The sequence below is a fragment of the Episyrphus balteatus genome, chromosome 2, assembly GCF_945859705.1.
Source record: "Episyrphus balteatus chromosome 2, idEpiBalt1.1, whole genome shotgun sequence".
In the NCBI taxonomy this organism is placed as follows: Eukaryota; Metazoa; Arthropoda; class Insecta; order Diptera; family Syrphidae; genus Episyrphus; species Episyrphus balteatus.
Genome location: NC_079135.1, coordinates 114378597 through 114397655, shown reverse-complemented (window position 1 = coordinate 114397655; position 19059 = coordinate 114378597). Strand labels below are relative to the sequence as shown.

The 19059-nt window shown below is 28.1% G+C and overlaps 1 protein-coding gene across 1 annotated transcript; it reads right to left on the bottom strand.

Moving 5' to 3' along the window:
• Positions 1 to 2758: 2758 nt before the first annotated feature.
• LOC129910264 (proton channel OtopLc) lies at positions 2759 to 18318 on the bottom strand. Its single transcript, XM_055987567.1, has 5 exons — positions 18061 to 18318; positions 10023 to 10556; positions 9814 to 9951; positions 9538 to 9755; positions 2759 to 4246 (listed from the first exon to the last, which is right to left on the bottom strand). The coding sequence occupies exons 1-5, from the start codon at positions 18180 to 18182 to the stop codon at positions 2865 to 2867; spliced, it is 2394 nt and encodes a 797-aa protein (XP_055843542.1). The 5' UTR covers positions 18183 to 18318; the 3' UTR covers positions 2759 to 2864.
• Positions 18319 to 19059: the final 741 nt, after the last annotated feature.

The window sequence follows — 19059 nt, the reverse complement described above, 5'->3', positions numbered from 1 at the left end:
GTCAGCGGAAAGCAAATTGATTGAAAGCGATATTTTTTGGCTCGTCGGTAATTCAAGTTATGTTTTTTATAAAGTTTGTTAATTCCTTTTGAATATAAATAAATTTTTTTAGACAAAAACGCTTTTCAAATTCGGAAAGAGCACCCTATAATTAGTAAAACTGCATCCATTAACTCATTTTCGGTAAAAAGTGGATTTAGAACAATTTTGCTCGAAAAGCTGGACAAAAGTCGATTTTCTAAAAATCAAAATTTTGAATTAAATTTTTTACAAAGCGGATGGTAAATATATGTACATAGGCTCATATGATGCATTTCTTTTTTTTTTTTGTGGTAAAGTGTGTGGTGTGACAAAACAAGTTCAGAGTCAGCTGTTTATTTTCTGGATTTTTTTTGTAATTTGTGGTGATTGGGTGAGTGTTGTTAGGAGATTGATTGTGAGCAAAACGAAAAATACAATTGTAGGTATTAAAAAATAATTAAAGAGTAGTTATGGAAATATTAAATGTTTTTTGTTCACTTAAATGACAGTGGGAAAAGAGTCTGCCACATATAGATATTTTTATTGCTTTTTTTCAAAGTCTAATTGCTTTGTTATGTTATACCCTACATAGATTTATGATAACTTTGACTATTCTTTTAATTTAATATCAAAAATTTGGGTGCGAATTTTTGCGATTAACATAATAATTTGCGAATGAAATTTTCACTTTTAGTAAAAACAGTCATACGCCTTACGTGTTTTTCTTCCTGATTGTTGACATTTTCCAGAAATTTTTTTATTGAACTTTATGCATTCACTTAATGGATGCACTTAGCCTAAAAATCACAATGGTTCCTTTCTAGAAGCTCTATTATTTTAGATATTATAATTTTTCACATTTTGGGTGTATGAAATTTCATACTATTTTGCTTTAGTTTTTCTTATCACAAGCGTTTTTAAAGTTTTTCAAATTATTTACATAAAATCGCCTTTCCTTACATAAATAATAGTTTCTAGCAATAATAAATGGTTTTACTTAAAAAAATAATTTTGTCCAAGTTTTTGATCGAAATACTCCTATGTGCGACGATATGTATTCCTTTTAATACTATAAAAAATTATTTCTGTAAAGTTTTAACAAAATTGGTATAACCAGTTACAAATTAAGTTCTTGGGACTTATTACAGAATTCACGCCATCCTCGAAAAAACACCCTTCAACATATTAACGCCATTGATTTTAATGGACTTATTGCGAATTTTCCTTATTTCCCAGAAAAACACTCTATCACCTAAATTTCTGTCGTCTGGGGTATCATTTTTGCCACGGTTTTATTTTTATTATTCCGAATTTCACACTTAAAAAAAAAGATAATTTTATGGATTCTTTTGATTTATTATTAATTCTTCCAACAAACTCCAAATGGTTCAGTCGGTACTAAATTTTCTTGAAGTAATCGTATTAGATTGACTTTAATGTCATTAGATTAAGAATCAAAAACAGCTTTAAAAAAATGTGTCATATGAATATACTCCACAAACCATATTACTTGCTCTATTGGGCAAGTATTGGTTTCGTGTCAAAAAAAAAATTATTTTTTCCAAAAAAAGTCAAATAATTTTTTTTTTCATATAAAAAAAAATTGCCCTAAATGTCGGCTCTTCCCCAACCTCAAGAAAGTGCGTGATTTTGTTAATCATCACGCACTTCCTCTCTCCCTCGAAAAAAAAACCTATTACAAACCATATTTTTTAAATACATAGACTTCTGATCATTCATGGTATTATTGCGAAAGGAAAGTTTTTGACAAGTTTGATGAGGGTTATCATTTTTTACTTAAAGTCTGAAGTTTATACCGATCTTTAAAACTAAAATCAAGTACATAATTACATGAAATGTTTTTCAAAAACTCAGAGTTTTGAAAAAAAAATGTATCTCTGTCTTTTTTTAAAATTTTCTTATTAATCTTTTAAAACTTTTTGGGCATATTTATTGTTGGTTCAGATATAATGTATTCAAGTTTATTAAAGAAAAAAAAATTCAAAAATCTTCTTTTTTATTAAATATAGAAAAAATAGTTTAAACATAAAAGAATTTAGACCTTTGAAAAAAAAGTTAATTTTTTTTTCAAACATATACAAAATTTTCTATGATACCTAGTGAAAACATTTTTTAATTTTTTTTTATAAACTCATATGACTTTTTGCTCTTATGTATTGAATAATAAATAAATACTGTCCAATTTTTTTCAAAATTCTGAGTTTGACGATCAGTTTTTCAAAAACACTTCATTCAATTTACTTGATCTAATTTTTAAAAATGATTATTATTATATTGAAGGTGTTCAAAAATTTATTTTAATATTTAAAGTCAATTTGCAAGAAAATTGCTCCCACCGCACATAGGGGTATTTAGTCAATTTAGGAGGACAAAACACGAAATTTTAAACTGATCCAAACGTAAAAAATCAACATCCTACTAAAAGTAGATAACCGCTTTAACAATGGAATATTGTCCATCACTTCTGTATAATTTTTTTCCTTTACTAAACTTTGTAATTTTTTGATACCATTTAATTTATAAATTTTATGAAAATTTTGAAAAAAAAAAATATTTTTGTTCACAAAATTCTTAATTTAAATTTTTAAAAACCAATATGGCAACATCGGTAATTTTTAAGCCATAGAGGTTAAAGTACTTTTAATAACTGACGCGGAGTTTTGAAAAAATAGATCATCCTAATATTGCCAGTTTTTAAGCTTTAGTTAATCCAATATTAAGTTTTTAATAATTTTAAATTGATTTATTTTATTATATTAATTTAATTTTAATATACACAGTCGAACTTATAAAACAAAAAAATAATACATATATAATTTTCTTTAATGTGACTTTGCTTTGTACGTTGTTTTCCACACCTCAAACAAACATATCGTCGAATGGAATCTATAAAAGATTGCAAGTGGCATTGAGACATGAGTTATTATCGTCCATCCCCACACACCAAAGAAATCCAAATGCGTCTGTCTAAACATAGCTCGTCCTTTGATAAGTGTATTAATAAACCAAATTGCCATATTTGCAACCAATAAGTAAGTAATAACTTCACGTCCAGGTTTCTGTCGTTGCTGTTTCGATCCTTTACATCTGCGATGCACTGTGTGAACTATGAACATAGTTTGAAGTGAAGTTTGAAAGAGATTGCAGATTTCAGCAACAATTCCTTCCACACGATCGGGAACTGTGTCCCATTTGGAGAAATAACTTCCCATCATACTGAACATTCCATACAAATAAACTCCAGTCTGGGCAACTATTAAAAGAGTCAAATCTAACTTCATTGAATGATGGTGTCCATCACTGGCCACATATTTGAGATCCCTCATAACAAAGATTCCCCAAATGATTGCTACTGCTGAAATGGCATAAATACAAGTCTCCCAAAGAGTGACTTCCTTAGTGGCAATAAGTTCATATCCAGGTTGAGTGTACAGGACAAAGTACATAATGATAGAGATGATTGTCATCACGATCACTAAAATGCCCACGAAGAGTCCTTTATGGGACTGTGAACAATCTATAGAGAACTGGTGTTGGGAGCTCGGTCTTTCAGTTGTGGGCATTATTGAATCCTTCCGAGTTTTTGCTATATCAGGAATAGACTTGACAGTCTTCCACATTTCGAAAAGTATTACAGCGCAAATCAGCGAATATTCAATGGTACATGGAAAAAGGAATGGAGCTACCTCCTGAACTAACGCTCCCATTATATTAGTTCTGGTGCAACCAGATCTATGCGATGGAGATTGTGATGTTAAATTTGTTAACGTTGCAGTCAAATTAACAATTTCATGCGGTGAGGCAGTTGGTATCATATTTCCGTGAACGTTGTCGTGACTAGCAACATGAAAGATTTCATGTTTTGTTTCCTCCACTAAAACATAAAGCCATTCGCAGAGATTTGTAGCAACCATATGCATCAAGCCGAATCGACAAATTACTTTGTGACGTGCCATATCAAGATAAGTTGTATTGAGGAAAATAAATTGAACTTGAATTATGCATAATGAAATTCGGGCTATCGGTGTGATTGCTAGAAATGGATCTTGACATCCTGGACGACCATTAAGTTCGAAGAATTGTCCCAGTTCGAGACCGGAATAGACCATGTTTCCAATTGCAAAGGCTATTGCACCAATTCGAAGATAGAAGCTACCAAATCGGACAGCTTTCCTTTTTAAGTGAATGTTGTTGTTCTTTTCATCTGTGAAAGACGGAAAGAGAGAACAATAATAAGTGTTATCAATACTACAAATTTGAAAGTATAAAAAATAGCATTTACAACTACTGGTTGTTATGTATGTAAATTGTTTTTATTTTAACTAAAATTTCAAATATGTACAAAGATTTTCATTTGCCTTGTTTTTAAATATTGTTAAAATTGCAAACTTACGACAATGACCTTAAAAGTCGTCTGTCGAGTAATTTATTATATAATTATCATTAAAAATATTGTTTGTAAATAGAATTTATACATTATATCCACATTAAATATGGCAAACATTTTAAACTTAAAAATTTTTAATTTATGTTACTTTAAAAAGGCAATCAATTATTTGCAACATTATTAAAATTTATTACGATTTTTATTTCATTTGTTTAATTAAACTCTTCAACTAGAAATTTTCTGTAGGCTATGGCCACAGTGAGATAATTGACCAGTTGGTCCCAAGCTAGTATATCTTCGCCAATAAGCACACGTATAATATCGCTTTCTTCCAATGTCGGTTTTTTGAAGTATCTCACTCTGAATTCTCGCAGTACTGGGCATCGGCCCAAAAAGTGTTGAATATTTTCATCCTCTCTCATGTTGCAAAGGCTGCATAACGATGATTCATTGCCGCTGTATCTGCTTTCATTCAGAAAGATTAGATCACATCTCTCTTTAAAGATCCAGGTTATTTTAGAAATACTAAACCCTGATGTGATATATGTAGTTAAGACCCTTGGAGTGATCTAAGACCTTGTAGATACGTGAGCTGCTGGCCAATGCTTTTCTTTTATTTTCTTCAAATGTTTTGAGCTTGAGAGAATCAAACACGACGACTCTTAAGGTCATTGTCGTAAGTTTGAAATTTTAACAATATTTAAAAACAAGGCAAATGAAATATTTGAAATTTTAGTTAAAATAAAAACAATTTACATAAATAAATACTGGTTCTTATGGTAAAAGTTGCTTATAATATTAAATATTTTCATGTTAGGATTCATAAAAAAGAATTATTCTTTTATTTTATAGGAAACTAGCTGACCCGGCGGACTTCGTTCCGCCATTTCTTGTATTTATTTTTAATTTTCGACTGTGTAATGAGTTATTATTTTCTAACAAAAAAAAGGGGATCAAAACTTTAAAAGTTCGTAAATGAGTCTAAAAATATTCAATTTTAAACTTTTAGCAAAAAGTAGCCTAAATAAAATGCTCACTTCATGCACTACAATGCTGCACTACACAAAATTTCACAATGCAAAGTTATTAACTCTTTCAAACGTTTTTTCCATAAATATTTCAATACGGCTTGTTACGGCACTTTAAAAATTAAGCGTTTTACAAATACACCCTTTTACCAATATCGCACTTTAACGGCTCTTTATAAATTTGAACAATGTGTATGCTATTTAGCCTGCCCTTTCTTACGCCCGTTAAATTTTTTCGTAAAGCATGTGCGAGTAAGCGAAAATATGCTACCCCATAATGTGCATGAGCGTGGTTCGCTCAATTTTCGGCAAGCTATTCCTACGCTCTGAAAAGCACGGCACTATGTGAATTTCTCAGAATTGATTGTAAGCAACATGGATGCAATGGAGAGAATCAATTTAATTGTCTCTTAATAAAAACAACAAAAAAAACATTAACTTTATTTTCTCACGCTATAAATCAATTTTTTCGATGACAACCTATAATAAATTTTAGATCATGTGAAAGCCTATTATTTCACATTTCACATGACGTTTTAATGATATTTCTACGATGCCTACAAAAAAAGTAAAAATTTTTTAAAGCCAACCATATCAAAAGTTCAAACTGAGATTACGGTACTTCCCACACTGGTCACCACTGGTGGCTGGTCATCATCAACAGATCTCCTCAGGTGTTTTTAGGTATTTCTCAACTTTTTAATTTAACATTATGTAGCTTGTAGTTGATGTACGGCTATGTGCGATATATCAAATGAAAGGTAATATCATCAAGATGCTCAATACAATTTGTATGTGCTCTCGATCAAAAGATTTGACGTGTTGAAAAATAGAACTTTATTTTACCGTTATTTCAAGATTGTGTTTACAATTTGAAATTTTGTACAAATATAGTCTTACTTATTATCTATCTACACCGTAAATTTCATTCATTTATATGTTGAAGAAAAAAAGATAAAAATAAAAAACGGTAAAAAACGGCCAAAAAAATTGGAACAAAAAAACTTGTTTTTCCCGTTACTCGGTCAAAAATCATTTTAAAAATTCAATTATTTGCACATGCATGCACATAATTTAAACCCATATGTCCTATTAAAGTTTTTTAAAAATTCCTTGTTTTTTCAAGAATTCATATTTAAAAGTACAGGGCCTATGAAAAAAATCCGTATGAGACGCCTAATTTTTTTTTAGTATCTTTCTAATGGTGTAATTCAAATTTCTGTAAAAAATTTTGCCTACCTGTAATTAATCTTTTGTCGAAGGTATATCACATGTTTTGACTGGAAAAAACCCTTCACAACCTAATTTTGAAATTTTTTAGACTTTTTATTACCTTTTCCAAACTAACAATAAATGTATCTATCAATTAAAAAAAAAATCAGATCTCTAAAACTTACCTTTTAGAAAATAGCCTCTTTTTTCAATGTCCTATAAAATCATCAATTTTTTTTGTATTAAACTTTCTACTCTTATTCCTCTTTGATTTAAAAAAAATTAAAGAAAATCAGACAACCGGTTTGGTTTGGCCGGTTAGCGAACGTACACAAAACAAAACTTTAATTTACTATATATAAGAATATCACATCAGCCTCCCATACAGTAGGCCCCAGTGTGCAACAGTGTATGAATTTAGCAAAATAGTGATTTGACCAATATCATAAACATTACCATCATTAATGGCATCACGAAGTTGAATGTAGGTACTCCTCAGAATTGAGCTTCTTTTGATCAAAACAAATAGAATTTAATCGTTGTTTCTTTTTTTTCATACATACCTAAGTACATATACACAGCATGACACAACAAAATCTGATTAAACTCATATTTGTGAACAATTAACATGTACGCAAATGTTGTCAAAATCAGGCCTTAAACGATAATAATTATTTTGAAAGCCTGTCTAATAAATTTGTTTACAAATTAAGTTTAGTTTTTTTTTTTAAGTGAGAGTGTTTCTTTACTCGTACAAATTGACATATATGTGAAGATGGGAGAAAAGGTATTATTTTTTTTGATACAAACCATCTACATATTAATACTTTTCAAACAAAAAAAATTTTACCAAAATCGGACCAGCCAAACGCGAGTTTATCGGCCACACACACTTAACGAACTCATTTTTATATATAAGATTTAATAAAAACTTAAAAATTAGTATAAAATTGGATTTTAAAATTACAACAGTATCTTTTTAAATGTTTTTGTTCTCGAAACGAATTAAATGGCCTTTAATTTCTTGTACACAATAATTGGAAAAAAAAAAGAGTTTTCTTATTAAAATTTGTTTATACTTTTTTTTCTAAGCCATTAAAAATTCATTTCCTCGTGTTTAAAAAATTTGATTTTTCAAACCAAAAAAATAGTTTTGATTTTTTTTATAATCTAAAATATTTTATCTAATCAAACTCCAAAGTCGCCATTGAAAATGGTAAATTTAAAAATCTATATGTGATTTTACAGTTTTCTAATATTTAATGGAGAGGGAATAAATTGGGCCTTAAATGGTTTTTTTTTTTACAAAAATTTTAGCTATGTCGTTTAGATAAAAATAGAATTCAAGAAAATGGTTCAAGCTGATTTCCTTATAAGTTTTGGTTTGTCCAAATTTTCTTTATTTTCATTGAATTTACTCTTAGGCCCAATTTATTCACTCTCCATTATATTTAAAGTCGCCATTTAAAATTTAAAATCTGTCAATTCGCATACAAATTTTAAAATTTCCCATTTTAAATGGCGACTTTTAATTTAGGGGAGAGTGAAAAAAATTGGACCTTACCTACATCAGCTTAACGGATGGATCGATTGACTTCAAACTTCGTATGTAGCATTTTTTGGAGACTCTCCAGAGGGGTTTTTGGAATTAATTTTTTTGGACCAAAAATAACAGTACTTGTCATATACCGATTTTAGTAAAATTGAAATATCTCGAAAACGGCTCTAACGATTTTGTTTAAAAAATTCAAATGTAAGTTTTAAGCTAAGGTCTATCTTCTAATGCAAAATTATTTTTTTGGAAAAACATTATTAACGGTAACTGCCATAGAACCGTTTTTTTTTCAAATCCGATTATCTCCGAAACTGCTTATTCGATTTCAATGAAACTTTTTGTGAGGAAGCATTTATACAATTTAAATATAAACAAAAAAAAACAAATTTTCAAAAAAATAATTTTTGGATTTTTAAAAAAAATTTGAAATTTTTTTTTGAAAAATCAAATTTTCGAAAACGGGACATTAAATTTTTTTGAAATTTTGTTTTTAGATGTTGATTAGTGATTTCTACAAAATGGCATACCAATTTAATTTTAAAACATTTTTTCCAAAAAATTATTTATAAAAAATTAGTTTTTTTAAAAACCGCTCTAACGATTTTGAATTTTTTTTTCTAAAAATGCATCTCAATATAACAATCAAAACTGCATACTTGTTTTGGTGGGCAATTTGAATTCAGATTTTATTTTACTTTTTTAAAAAACGAATTTTATTTTTTTTTTTTTCAAATTTCTATATAAAAAGTCTTAAAAATTTAAGCAACTGTAACTCTAAGAACAAGTTCGTGCGACCCAGTCGTGCATTTTATTTTCTTATTATTATGTGATAATTGTTAATAAAAAGAAAAAAAATAAATTAAAAATCGCTAATTATAAAATTTAAAGTCAAATTTAAAAAATAAATAATATTGTAAAAGTATATAAATAGTCAATTCGGCAGACGGCAGATAGCCATGTCTAAATAATTTTGTTTTATATCAAAATGTTATATTAATTTTATTAATTATTATGAATTAAATCAATCCTAATCTAAAAAAATCTACACAGGTACTTTGTTTGGAGATTAAAATGCATAGTTTAAAAAGGTGTTTTCTATTTTTAATCCTTTTTAACACTTCTCATAAAATTAATGATAAAATAAAATTAAAATTTTTGTTTTATTAATGCTCTACCACTCTTAACATTCTGAGCTAATTTTAACATAAGACCAAGTACGTGCAACCCAGTCGTGAATTTTATTTGATAAGGTTACGCTTCGACAAAATTTTAAAATAAAATTTAAAAAAAATTGTTATTTAAGAAATACTCACGATAATCCTTGAGAACATTAAAAATTGCTCTATTTCTGAATGCACAAATGTACAAAAAGAACACGAACAACACACTCAAGCTGTATAAATAAACATAGAATCCTTGATAGACATAAGAAGGAACTTGTTGAGAAATAATTTCCGTAATTGGAAGGCAGACTCCAACTAAAACTAAAATTTTGCAATAAAGAGCTGATAACGATGAACTTATTGCATCACTGAAAAGTAAAATATCATTATTAAGGAAGTTGAAAAAAACATGTTTTTTTAACTGACTCTCCAACTCGTCGATTTTTGAATTTAGAATTCTTAGCCATTGCACTTTTGGGACCTCTATCACTGCCACCCATGCTTCCATTGGGTCCGCCATTGATAGACAAAACACTACCACAACCACGGTGCTCTTGTAGTAAGCTGAAATAATATAAAATAACTTATTCAAAAACACTCTTCATCTATAGTCTTCTAAAATGTTTCTAATGTACCGCATTGTTTTAGGAGTTTTATATGAATTATCACGTTTTCCAAGATTACCCAAAATCAAAGAGGGTCGTCTTGTTGTGAGAATCTCTTGCAAAAGTATCGATGGTCTTCGTGAAACTGCCAATTCTTGTACTGGCATACCAATTGAATAATTTGAATCATTCCGTCGCATATTCGAATGATGTGGAATGGCCAGCATGTTGTTGTTGTTAGGCATTGTATTTGTCTGTTCAACTGTTTCAAGGCTTTTATGTGATCGTGGTGGTGGAGCTGATATTGCCAAAGGACTTATATTCGACATTATTGGAAAATTATGAAAACCACAATGATCACAAGGAATACGATGAAATTTTTGTTCTTGTTGCCCGGTGGTGGTAACTGGTTGTGACTGATGTTGATGGTCTTCAGAAATGCTCACTGGATTGTTTGGAGTTCGTTGCCGATTAGTATTTTGCAATATACTGGCTGTTGGCTTTGAACTGTTTGTAAGCGGTTGTATTTCAGAGATGTCAGCAGTGATGCCTGATGGTAAATCACTAAAAAATAGTGAAGAATTAAACAATAAGTGGAGCTCAAATATATCGAATGTTCTTTGTGCTAAAGAAAATATATTCTATGCGGTGGTATTGAATTTTATTTTTTCGCTAATGGTTATTAATTTGTTTTCTGTCCAAAGAAAGAATTTAGTAAACGGACTCTCAAGAACTATTTAAAAAACAGAAACTACATCTTTAAACTTGCTAGAAATAGGAGCTTTTGTAGCTTTCGTATAAAAGTCATTAGACTCAGCACAAAATTGGTAAAGGTTTACAACTATAGGCAAAACTAACAATTCAATATTACTCAAGTGGCAAAATCGCAAATAAGATTATCGAAGACATAAGAAAGATTGGTATTCAAGACCAAAGTACTTTTTTTGAAAAAGTAGACTTCTTGCCGAAATAGGCATGAATTTTTTTTTTAAATATAAGAATCTCATATGTTTACTGGGCATTTTCTACGTACTTTGTTTCTGGGAATGATACTTTATCATTCATCTTTCAAAAAAAAATTTTGCGCTTTTATTTTTGCTTTCATAACACCAAAAACTAGTTATTACACAATTAAATTAAATATTCAAAAAGAATACAAAAACACTACCCTCTTTACCAATTTATTGAAAATTTAAAACTGAAAATCAAGTAGATACAATTTTTTAAGGTTTCAAGAATTTTTAATTTACTTTGCAAAAATGTTTAGATGGATGGGCTATTATCGTTGTGAGTTTTTGATTGATTTCATTTTTATTAAGATACAAGGAATATAAATCACCAACACGTTTGGCGGATGGCTTATGTATCAAAAGAAAGTCTGATTAGATTTACTTCCTACTGACTAGACTATTGCCAAGGGCAAAATTAAAAAAAAAAAAAATTTGAATGGTGATTGAGGGTGAATTCGTGTATGAAAAAAAGACAGCCTCTGATTTAGCTCTGTTAAACTAAACTAATTCATAAGTTTTTCCGCCACAAAATAAACATTTTCATCGAAATTCATTAAATTGTTATTTGTATCTATAATTTCATTTTCAACTCAAAATAATAATGGGAGGGTCTTATTGATCATCATTGTTTTCAACTAAAAACACGAAATTATTGGAGATAAGAAATTAGTTCCCACGAAAATAAAAAGGACTTTTAGAGTCTGTATGTCTTTCAATATATAGAGTTTGTTTTTCTTAGGACCAAAAATAAATGAGCTTATGACTTCAAAGGCAAAAGTTCAATCTCCCTTCTAATTAAAAAGAAATACTCTTAACCAATTTTGGCAAAAGATCGAGATATACAAACATTCACAATTGCAGGACCCACTTTTTGCCCATTCTATATTTTTTACGTATCATGTCATGACATGATTTTTTTAGTTCGATTGTTTCACAGGTCAGAATCTGCCGTTTAGTATGTTTATCACACGAAAAATGTAAGATATTTACGGTGACCATCCGTCCTGGTTTACCCGGGACTGTCCCGTATTTCTATAGCTTGTCCCGGGTTTTTATTTAAGAAACCCGGTACGTATAAGTGTCCCGTATTTTGTTATTTGTCCGTGTCCCGTGATTGTCCCGTATTTGCAAATTCTCAGACTTTTGTATTCAAAATTTTAAATACTTTGTACGGAAAACAAGAAAACAGTGCTTGAATATTAAAAGTTTTTTTCTAATTTTTCGGATAAAAGCATTAAGTCTAGTATACGCAAAACGAAAATTTTTCTAAGTCTCCAAAGTCAAAAAACTCTTCTGGAGCAAGAAAACATTACCAGGACAGTTAAATTTGAGTGACAAACGATTGAAAAATCTCCAAATATTCTAGCACGGGTAAGAATTTCGTTGGTTAACTAAAATTTTAGTTTACGATTTCATTGAGTTGCTTTTGTATGAAAATTTTCGTTCCGCTTCTAGGCTAGGCTTTACTAGTTTTTAAAAATGTTCGCAAATTATTTAGTTCCACCTTGTGTTTGTCAGGTTGAAAAGCTACACCTGGGGCCCAATTCCGCTAGAGTGAGTTTTTCTGAGTGAGTTTTTCTCTGCCTTGTTTCTAATGCAATTTACAGGTTTTTTCGTGAACACAGAGGAATTCAATCTTGCGGAATTGGGCTCCAGGAAAAGTTTTTTTCGAATAAAACAGCTCTTACGATTTTGATTCAAACATATTTTTTTAGAATATCTATACCTTTTATTATACCGTTTTCTCGATTTTTGATATCGTAAACGACTTAAATGATTTCAACGAAAATGCTCCCATTAAATAGTTTAAGAAATTTGTTATCAATTGTGAAAACTCGTTTTTAAAAATTCAATTTTTATTATTTTTTTAATTTTTTTTAATTACATATATCTGTCCCGGGTTTGGCTTCTAGAAATATGGTCACCGTAAAGATATTGTATGTATGTTTATTTAAGAAAGCGAAATTCTATCTGATCAGCAAAAAAACAAATCTATTTGCGTTGTTGAATCAGCAATAGAGATTCTTTTAAACCTTTAAAACATTTCGATATAAAAAGATTACTCATACGCCACAGTGACTGTATTTTGCTTAAACTCAATTTCCAAAAACTAACCTTTCATCATTCTTTACCTTTATAATTGAAGTGCTTAAAGATGACATTTCTTGAAATAAGGTGTTTTTTTTTCACAGATGATAAAGGAACAAATACAAAAGTCCAATTTTAGATTGTTGAGATAACAATCAGACATGAGATTTTGATGATAGAGAATTCCAAAAAAGTGGTTTTTGAATTATTTTTTGACAAAAAATAACGGTAACTTCATATACAGATTTTGGAAAAATTTGAATTTCTCAAAAAAGGCTCTAACGGTTTTGTTAAAAAAAATCAAATTTTAGTTTTTAACAACATCTATCTTTTAAACAGGAATAATTTCGATCTCGACGAATTTTTTTTATACGAAAGGAATTACATATATAATTTTAATACAAATAATAAATTACAAATGGATTTTTTTTTAAATTAAATTTTTTGAAAGCAGGACTGATTTTTTTTGAAATTTTGGTTTAACGTGAAATTATTTTTTCAAAAAATTCATCGTAATAAAATAAATTTTACAACATACTTGTTCTGGAGTTCAATTTGATATAAGATAATGTTTTAAAAACGAATTTTATGTTGTTTTATTTTTTTTTTTTTTTCATATACCAAGTTTTTATATAAAGTATTTGAAATTTTAGCAATCTGAACTCTAAGAGGAAATTCGTGCGGACCAGTCGTGTTTTTTTATTTTCATCACTTCGGTGTCTTGTCTAATTATGATTTCATTTTCAAAACTAATTTTACGAAGCACATATCTTGTCTTAAGAACAGCTATTGTAAATAAACAGTTTTTTTCTGTTTGTAATTATAATTGTTGCTATACTGTCATACAACAAATGCACGCGGTGAGCTTAAACATGATTATAAATCAATCAATTATATTTTTTTTCTTAGAAGCAAAACCGATCACAAAACGGGTTGAACATTTAAAATGAAAAATGAATAAAACCGAGAGTGTAGATAAAAAGCTGATTGTAATATACGAGTATGGTCAAAATAAATATCACCCAAGTGTTTAAACTTAAACGATGTACCTACTTGTAATTTATTTTTAAAGAAAATTCAATCTGTAGTTTTCTGTATGCAAATTAATAATAATAATAATTGCTGTTACTTATCACATGTGTTTTGTTTACATATAATATGTGAATACAAATATTGAAATATTTTCATGAGGGTCTATGGATTTTTTTTAAGACCAAACTGATAAAATAAAAAGAATTTTGTTCATTATAATAAAATATCAGGATATTTAAAATGTTTGTGTGTCTTGGCTATACTAATTAATATGACGTCAGTATTTTTAATTTTCTCCAATTTTTACTCAAAAATTTACTCAACGCTTTGTACATATATTTTTTTTTTAATCTTTTCTCAACACTTTGGCATTATTTCTAAACACTGTTTTTAATATTAAAAATAAGAGAATGAGTTTTAAGACTTAATTTTTTGGCTTACTTTACTCGAAACAAAATCAGACCAAACTACCTACAGTCTAATAAATTTAACTTTAGTTTTTAAAAAAATTGAAAAACCTCTTATTAATAAACGATTAATCAATGAATTCCGAAAAGAGCTTTCTAATGTATAGGTATCTGAAATGAAAATGACAAAAAAGAAGCCAATTGGATAATGAATGATTGCCAGTTACATTTTGATTGATTTCTATAGACAGATAATAACATTAAAAGAAAATTGAATGGGCGTCTCAGTTATCAGTATAAATAAATAAAATGCACAAAATACACAACTTTTTCTTATTACATAAAATAAAAAGTCAACAAAATTGTTAATATTTTAGTTACAAAACTCGTCAAATGTATAAGATAATATAATAATTAAAATAACTGAAAGGTAAGCACGACCGGGGTTGTGACAAAATTGCAAGGCTGCAAGGGGGTTTTCCCTGGATGATGAATATGACTTGGCAAACCTACTTGTTCCTCCAATTATAAATAATAATTACGAAATAATAATTTAGACAACTTTTTTAATGGTTTTGTGCTCCAAATGGGATATAATGTAAATACGCGGCTTGATATTTTCTCTAAAATTTTTTTCTTTTCAATTTTTTTTTTTTTAATTAAAATTGAAAATTTTTAAAACCAACAAAAAATGCACTAGGCCGTTATCGAAGCGCTGAATTTTAAACGGATGTTTTAGAGTCTTATAAATTAAGTCCTTCTTTTTTCAAATAAAATAAAAGAAATGAATTCAGGACACATACAAAATTTTTAAAAATTTGTTTAGTTTCTAAAACAGAGGTTTTCAAAGTTGTGGAGGATTTCTAATGGACTAAAGTCCATAGTTGTTCTCTGATCTCTTAAATATTACAATTAAGTAATTGACAACTTTGTGAATATAATTTTTTTTTGTTCAAAAAAAGAATGAGTAAAAAAAAACTAACTAAAAAATTTGGATTTACATATTAGTAATTGCTTTTATGTAGGACCCAGAATATCATTCACCCCCCTTTCCAGTGGTCATGGTCTTGGTCAATTACATAACTTAGTATACAAATAAAACTAGTTGAAATAGAATGTGTCTGCTTGTGCTTTTTTAATTGATTCAAAAGTGAAAATAAGGAGTTTTCATTTTCTATAATTAAAAGCTCTTCAGTCCGATTCTGCAATCAATAATAGCGAAAGTGTAAAACATGAGTTCGATCTTCTAAGTGCAAACAATTTGGTACAAAAATTCCTTTTTTTTTTATTTATTTTAAATTTGTAAGGGAAAGGTGAATTTGGAAAAAATGACAACCCACTCAGAAATTTTGGCAAATGTACTAACATATATAACTACAATATATCAAGATTTTGATATAACTAAACAAATGGTAAAGGAACCAATATAAAACAAAAAAATAATTTATTTAACTGTAATAATTTGACCAAAACGATTCAAAATATTAATTTTTTTTAATTTATTTAAAAACAATAATTTATTTAAAACCACTTAACTTAAGTTGCAATTTATTACAGTTATTTTCAACAGCGAGTTAGCCTGGTTGCAAACCACTCTTCTAGTTAACTTACACCACCCTTATAGGACCGGTAAGTAAGTTGTATGTTACTGATAACTAGGCTAGTTTTTTTTTAATTTTAGAATTGATAAGTATTAAGGACATAAAAGTCTTTTGAAAATTATGGTTCACAAAAAAGTTAACTATTTAATTTTGCTGAACATTGTAATTTGATATTATGTATGAATTTCAAATTTTAGAGTGCTTTACAAAGTCTCAAGTTAAATTAAAACTCCTTTGAAATGTCGTTTTTTTTTAATTAATAAGAAGAGTTTGATACTATCGCAAGCACTTGCTGTTATGCTAAAAAATACTGAAAATAATACAATTTTTTTTTTATTAAAAAAAAGAATATTTTAAATTTATTTTTGTAAGAAATTTAATTAAAAATTGAAAATAATACATTTTTTTTTAAATTACAAAAACATCTATTTAAGACGTTTTTACATTCAAACAAAGTTATACCTACTGATATGTCATAAGTTGTCTTATTATGTCATAAATTGTCTTGTTTAAAAAATAATTTTTAGAAAATTTTTTTTTTTTCAAAAATTGTTCGAGCCGTTTTTCAAAATAAATATTTTTTTATATGTACCTACATATATTAATTTTTTCAAAATGTGTAAAAAATTGTTATGCCAATTAAAAATAAATAGAAATATAAAAACAAAGTTTCATAAAAATTCTTGGATACGTTTTCAAAAAAAAAATGTTTCAATTAAAATTCTTTAGGTACAAACTTGAATACAAAAATTGATAAAAAAAAAAACGATTTTTGTCAACTTCAAGTTATTGAAATAAAATGTAAATAATTTTGAGAGAAAGTTCTACGTTGGTTTGAATTGAAAAAAACACTAAACTGCATAACTTGCAGAGGACATCTTTTTACGTAACTTTTTCACATATTAAAACTTATTCCAAGTCAGTTTGAATAATTTCGTACACGAAAAAAAAATTTTTTTTTACCATAAACATAGTAGGTACATAAGTCAGAAGAAATTCTGAAATGTTTCCGATCATCATACAAAACTGCTTTATTTCATATAATCATAATTATCAAATCACCTAGATGTATCCGGTAACATAGTAAATATAAGATAAGAGAAAAAAGTGTTTACTTAAATAAGAAGATCTGAATGTCCCTACCTACCTACATAATTACAAATTATGTAATATTGTGTTTCTGAGATCATTTAAACCGTGAAAACAAACAAATTGCATTTATAGGTAACAGTAACAGAACTCAGAATTTTTAAAATTATAAAAACACAGATAGACTCAATTTAATTTTTGTTTAAAAAAAAAAGCTATGAGATGAAGGACTTATTATTATTATTAATCGACTACACACGTTAAGATAAGGAAAGATAAGTTATGGAAAACTATTTTTTGTCTCATTAGACTATTGATAAAGTGACGGCAAATTTGTTTTATATTCACTAGATGGGTCTATAAATAAGTTTAAAAAAAAAAATTGAGTACATAATACATTTATCAATTTGATTTGATATCAATTTTGTTTAAGTATCTTACATACACAGTTTTAAATTATCATACACAAATTTGTTAGCATACAATCAAAACATAAAATTTTATTTACAAAAAATTATAAATTATTCCACTTTTAAGCACCTTTCATTAGCGAAGCAAACATATATTTTCCGTACATCCATTTTTATGAATTTTCAATATTTCAAAAATTCTGCTATTTTTCCGGAAGTAGGTAATTATTCTTTTTTTAATTTCGTTAAACACAAAACACAAACATAAAATTTTGGAAAAGGTTATTCAAATATTTACTGATTGAACAGCTTGTTTTTTTTAATTAGACATTCTTTATCTCTTTTTTTATTCAAAATTTGTATTTAATTTTTTAAAAGATTTTTATTATACACTTATCACGGGTACAGATCAAATCAGCAACTGAACGCACACTATAAATTTACCGTCGACATCTTTGTAGTGCACCCGATGTCCCTTTTTGTAAGAAAATCCCCCTGTCGTCGACGTCGTTGCCGTCGTCGACGAAGAATTATTTTGCACTTCGAGTGGCATTATTATAAATAAAAGTTATATTATATCTACTACTTTTAGCGGTGACAAGCAATCCGAAACTGATCACAATTGTTCAGATATCGAGTAAGATTAGCACATCTACTGTCTGTTCTATACGAGAATCTTAAGTTGAATTTTATCGCAGATACAAATAAAACAAAACAATATAAAAACAACATTTTATTCGCACTTAAACGCTAATTGAAAGTTACACCAGACAGACCGACATTATTGGTTTTATATTTATATGCAAAAAAAAAATAATTATATATGCGAAATAATGACAATAATTGTAGATCTCTAGTTCTCTGAATTTTCAAAAAGTATTATTGACGATTTCATTCAAGCTGTGAATAACCTCTAAGAATTCCTAGAAAAAGTCCAAAACAATTTTAGTACAAACAATCAAATAGGTAATACAGGCTCATCTTATCTGGTGAATGCAAAATGATAAAGCAGATTGACTTAATCAATTCTTCAACAAAAATCGCTTTTAGGTATAGACGAGATTAATTAAAAATGTATTATTTTCTGATTATTTTTTTTTTAAGAATCAGAAATGAATGGATCATAGATGAAGATTTGGGGGACAAATTTTTGACTTTGTTTTTTTAAGTGTTAACTGCGTCAGTCCATGTTGCCTTGAGAAGTAGATTCCAATCATTCCTTATTACTTAAGTCAGTTACATAAAGAAATTGTTCTCATGTTCATTGTTGGTATCGAAAAATGATAAAAATGATAAACTAAACTGTTGCACGATTGTAATAGGTAAACCAACTGTCAATAGAACCCAACAAGTGCAAACCATGTTGAATTCTTGTAACCACTTAATAATTTTCTTCGTCGTTTTGACCAAAACTTGATATCAAACTCATT

Bases quoted from the DNA above. Each gene is read 5' to 3' on its own strand.
- LOC129910264 (XM_055987567.1), bottom strand. From the start codon at position 18,182: ATGCCACTCGAAGTGCAAAATAATTCTTCGTCGACGACGGCAACGACG. The intron at 10,557-18,060 runs GTGCGTTCAGTT...ACTATTTTTTAG, and splicing joins GTCGACGGTAAATTTATAGT to TGATTTACCATCAGGCATCA. The intron at 9,756-9,813 runs GTCAGTTAAAAA...TTTACTTTTCAG, and splicing joins AAAAATCGACGAGTTGGAGA to TGATGCAATAAGTTCATCGT.